Source organism: Limulus polyphemus, unplaced genomic scaffold (genome assembly GCF_000517525.1).
Source record: "Limulus polyphemus unplaced genomic scaffold, Limulus_polyphemus-2.1.2 Scaffold209, whole genome shotgun sequence".
NCBI classification, from domain to species: Eukaryota; Metazoa; Arthropoda; class Merostomata; order Xiphosura; family Limulidae; genus Limulus; species Limulus polyphemus.
This window is the reverse complement of record NW_013665819.1, coordinates 253,518-258,883: the sequence shown is the minus strand read 5'-3', so window position 1 is coordinate 258,883 and position 5,366 is coordinate 253,518. Positions and strand designations below refer to the sequence as shown.

The 5,366-nt window shown below is 35.4% G+C and overlaps 1 protein-coding gene across 3 annotated transcripts in view; it reads right to left on the bottom strand.

Moving 5' to 3' along the window:
• The window catches only part of LOC106478406 (transcriptional repressor scratch 2-like), a 38,792-nt gene extending 34,533 nt beyond the window's left edge, over window positions 1-4,259 (bottom strand). The window contains exon 1 of one of the 3 annotated variants that reach the window (XR_002609885.1): window positions 3,793-3,865. Coding sequence is in view for 1 of the 3 variants with exons in the window: in XM_022382003.1 (XP_022237711.1) it covers window positions 3,793-3,943 (151 nt within the window). In the remaining 2 variants the exon portion in view is untranslated. Of the gene's footprint in view, window positions 1-3,792 lie in introns of all 3 variants that reach the window. The other 2 variants (XR_002609884.1, XM_022382003.1) reach the window with 2 other exon arrangements.
• Window positions 4,260-5,366: the final 1,107 nt, after the last annotated feature.

The window sequence follows — 5,366 nt, the reverse complement described above, 5'->3', positions numbered from 1 at the left end:
TAAGAAACAAACATGTGAAGTGCATAAGGTGTGATTAAAGAGTTCACAAGCACTAGTTGCTAAGAAAGAAACATGTGAAGCGCATAAGGTGTAATTAAAGAGTTCACAAGCACTAGTTGCTAAGAAACAAACATGTGAAGCGCATAAGGTGTAATTAAAGAGTTCACAAGCACTAGCTGCTAAGAAACAAACATGTGAAGCGCATAAGGTGTAATTAAAGAGTTCACAAGCACTAGTTGCTAAGAAACAAACATGTGAAGCGCATAAGGTGTAATTACAGAGTTCAAAAGACCTAGATGCTAAGAAATCGATATGTTAATTGCATAAGGAGTGGTTAAGAAGTTCACAATCACAGATCGCTAAGAAACAGATATATGAAGTGCATATGGTTTGATTAACAACATCACAAGCACCGGTCGCAAATAAATAGACATGTGAAGCGCATAAGGTGTCATTATGGAATTCACAAGCACTACTTGCCGAGAAACCGCCATATAAAGCGTAAAGGTGTGATTAGGGGGTTTATTAGCACTATCTGCTAAGAAACAGACATTTGCAGCGCATAAGGTGTGATGAGGGAATTCACAACCATTATAGCTGCTAAGAAACAGATATGCGAAGTGCATAAGGTGTCTTTAAAGTGTTTGCAAGCACTAGTTGTTAAGAAACAGACATATGAAGTGAATAAGGTGTGATTAGAGAATTCCCAAGCACTAGTTGCTAAGTGACAGAGATCTGAAGTGAATAAGATGTGATCAGGGATTTCACAAGCACTAGTTGCTAAGAAACAAACATTTGAAGAGCATAAGGTGTGATTAAAAAGTTCACAAGCACTAGTTGCTAAGAAACAGGCATGTGAAGCGCATAAGGTGTGATTAAAGAGTTCACAAGCACTAGTTGCTAAGAAACAGACATGTGAAGCGCATAAGGTGTGATTAAAGAGGTCACAAGCACTAGTTGCTAAGAAACAGACATGTGAAATGTATAAAATATTTTTTTGTGTGTTTCGCGTTGGACTCGTAAAGTGAATATCAGTTTAGCTTAGCTCGCCAGGTAGAAGACTAAAAGAAACCAATCATGATATAAGTACTATATCTACTTGCATTGAGATAAATCTTACTTTATAAATAAGCAAGTTAGTATTTTTTTAATGCAAAGAGTTCTCAGAAGTCAATAGACAAATGTGTTACTTGGTAAAACATATTTGAAATTGTTTACTGGATTGCATCTATTAAAGTATAGCTAAATTGTCCAATTACAGTGCTTTAAAGAACTGAAATATTTCATCTTCCCATGATTTAATACAAGCGACATCATATTAGTATGATTTGTTATGATGTATTTAAGTTATTGTGTTTTAGCGCTAAGCTACACAATAAGTCATCTGCGCTCTGTTCACCACAAGTTATCGAATCCTGGATTTTTGCGTGTTAAGCCCGTAAGCGTACCGCTGACCCACCGCGGGACATTATATCCTAAGAAAAAGAAAGTACCTAAATTATACTATATTAAGTTCCACTTGCTAGTTATTTTAGAGAGTTATGGCAATAGATCACATCACACAAAACATAAGTATATAATTTTCAACAGAATATATAACAATATTTGTTCCCTACATGAATTTAATATACTATCTAGTCTTTCAATAGTATTCAAAACAAACATTTTCATATCTCCAATTTTATTTTATATTTGCTGCTTTAAAATGAAGCGATAACAGTCTTACTTAAAAATAAAAAAGATGAAAAATATATATAACTTTCAAGAATTTAAGTTTGCGCTTTTTTACTTGGCAACTGTACTGTTGAAAATCAAAATGATAGCTGGTTTATGCTTTAGGAATTAAGTATATAATTACGCACTGATTTGTACAAGCAATGGTAAGTTACTTGCGTATATTCGAATTCAGACCCTATATGAACATTTCTGACGCCCAAGACTCGAGCTTTCCTGTTGAGCAGAGTTAGCTTGAGGAAAAATTCACAATAAGATGCAATTAACATTGGATTGTATATGTGATTCAGCATATTTGGTGACTTATTTGCACTCTATTTGATCTTCATTACAAATATGATAAATCTATTGTTTATTAAACAATTGAACGGGCTTCTAGGTAATGTTTTATCAATATTTCTTGCTATTTGTTGTCTTAAATAAGATGAACTCCTTCTTTGTTGTGTGCGAGTCTAAGATAATTCTTTCAAGGCAGTGTTTTCGATATATGAACTTTCCCAGTCTTGGTAGTTTTAACATTAAGGTACAAGTTATAACCATGTAGTAGATATTGTCTAGCAAGACTGGGAATACTTTAACATTAAGGTACAAGTTATAACCATGTAGTAGATATTGCTATTACCAGTCTTGCTAGACAATATCTACTACATGGTTATAACTTGTACCTTAATGTTAAACTATTACCAGTCTTGCTAGACAATATCTACTACATGGTTATAACTTGTACCTTAATGTTAAAGTATTCCCAGTCTTGCTAGACAATATCTACTACATGGTTATAACTTGTACCTTAATGTTAAACTATTACCAGTCTTGCTAGACAATATCTACTACATGGTTATAACTTGTACCTTAATGTTAAAGTACTCCCAGTCTTGCTAGACAATATCTACTACATGGTTATAACTTGTACATTAATGTTAAAGTATTTCCAGTCTTGGTTTTGACAAGATTGCGCCATTTATAAACATTAAGCTAAGGCAGGAAATATCTATAAAACGCATAGCATTACAGTATGGTATATGCGTTACTAGGAGAGTAATGTATCGTAGTATAATTCGTCAAGTAAGCCATATTTTATTTTATACTTTCAAACGCACTATATTGTCCCCAGTTTCATGTAACCATCGAAATGTTCAAATAACCCTATATATACTGATCCATCTATAGTTTCAGGTAACCATCGTATACTTTAGTATGTCATCGAAATGCTCAAGCAACAGTTTCTTATGTATACTGATCCACCTACAGTTTCAGGTAACCATCGTATACTCTAGTATATCACCGAAATGCTCAAGCAAAAACCTACTTGCATATACTGTGCAATTAATTTATAGATATCTTTAACCACCTGGTCTTCAAAGCACCATCCAAGTGCTGAAACAAAATCTTCTAAATATCCTGTGCAATCTACCGTTTCAAATGACGATCGTAGGATAGGCCAGACCATTTTAATGCCCAAGCAACAATCTCTTACATATACAATATCGTATACAAGTTCTAGTCTCTCAGTTATGTTACATGCTTAACTGTCTGTCACAGAAAACTGCTATAATCAGTTGTCTATTACGCACAGGTCCTAGTTCCTTACTTGTTCTTCTCTGATAGATTTCCACATAGCAGAAAACTACTATAGACAATTGTCTATTATCTACAAGTCTTAGTCTCTTACTTGTTTTTCTCTGACCAATTTCCATAAAGCAGAGAACTACTATAGTCAACATACAAGCCTTAGTCCCTTACTTGTGCCTCTATGTTCAATCTTCAGAAAGCAGAAAACTATCATCGTCAACTGTACCTCGACTAGTGATTGAACTTTTAAAATTTCTTAAATTGGGGTGTTCTCATTATCTTGTCTCTAACACACTCAGCTTAGAGTACGTTTCTGCGCGTCACTTTTCTTGGCATAAATGTACAGTCCTATCTTACAAGTTTCGACATAAACCCTACCGTATTAAGTTAATTCACTACAGCTGGTTAATAAGGATATTGAAGTAAAACAAATTAACTAAATCTAACATCATTACAGCTTATGGTGAAAATGTTCAGTTAACTCACCGTCACTACAGCTGATGGTCAAGGTTGGAATACCCGGAGGGGGACTGGGGGCAGTGGTCGCCTCGGTAGGACTGGACGGCTGGCGGTAGGGCCATCGGTTACAGTGGTCAACAGTCTGTTTTCCTTTTTTGACTAAAAAAGATCGTGGCATGTTTGTGGTGAGATGCGGCAGGACTTGAAGGGCAGTAGTTCATACACGTTACAAGTTATCGTCAGGGGTTGATCAGTGCGCTAAGAAGAATGTCTAGCAGGACGGCCTTCAGATCTTCAAACATCAAGTTCAGTGTAGGTTGCATACCAACACTCAAGACTAGAAACTAGTGCGAGCGAACATTCCTGCATCCTGGCATATCACCCGTTTCAGTGATTCGGCCGGCTGTTGGACTTTCAGCAGTGTCCGGCGGTTTAATGTGGAGGGTGGGAGAACGATGGACCCCTTTATATAGAGCCATTCCTCCACTTACAGGGGTCCTCTTGCAGCAGGGGTACCCTCCCATCTCGACGTTTCTACTGCCTCTTTGGCACGTTGCAGTAAAGCGACCAATACGCAGGCGCGTAGAGTCAGCTGATCGATGAGCAAGCAGACCAACACGAATTTGTTCATCTGGCCTTTTGGTCGAAGGGCTTGGTTGAGGCTACATCCGATTACACAATTTTAGCGATCAACAGTGGCTGGTAGCAACAGTGTTGTATGAACAACAGCAACAAACATTCATTTCTAAAGAAAAAAAACTATATTACTAAATGCGAAGGAGCAAAATTAATTCCAATAAACAATCATATTTATCATATACTTTAAGCCTAATTCTAAACACCGTTACGATTTGTAGTTTTAAGGCGTTAAGTTCAGAATACAGTTGATAAAACGTGTTTCTGATGGTAAAATTACTAGAACTAGCTCGGAGGTAAAGATAAATTACTATTAAAATATATTAAGAAACTTATAATTTTTAGCAAGTGATATGATTTTATTATTTCTTATGGAGTAGCACTCGTAATTAAACCATGAAACTAACATAATTACGGTTTCTAGCATTTTCAAGTATCAACGTACATCTAGATACAGATCGTTCACAAAAGAGACGAAATGAAATAACAAAATGTGGCACATGTAGCTGAAAACGGGGATGTTAATAATTCAGTTTTGAGCATCTCAAAACCGAGACAAATCCTGGGATATTTTAACAATCTAGTTTACTGTTGTCTAGATAACTAATGACAAATTTACAATATATATTAATATGTCCATTCTCATTACATTTGACTCTTTCCGTTGCATATTTTACAAGAAAACCTAGTTTCTAAAATATGAACTTCAATAGCATATGTCAGTGTTACATTTCCATTGGAATATATATTAGCACATTTAGAAGTTATTTTCTTCTTCAAAAAGTTCACAGCTTCAACTGTGATAAATTGCATTACTAATTTGTTATGATAATGTTATAGGACGGAGTACATTTACTTGTGTATTAATTCCGCTAAGATGCCCTGTTACTGGATATACTTTACTGAGTACAATGATCTTCGTTCTTAATTTTAGCTGTTCAAATGAACAGTGAAATGAAACAGAC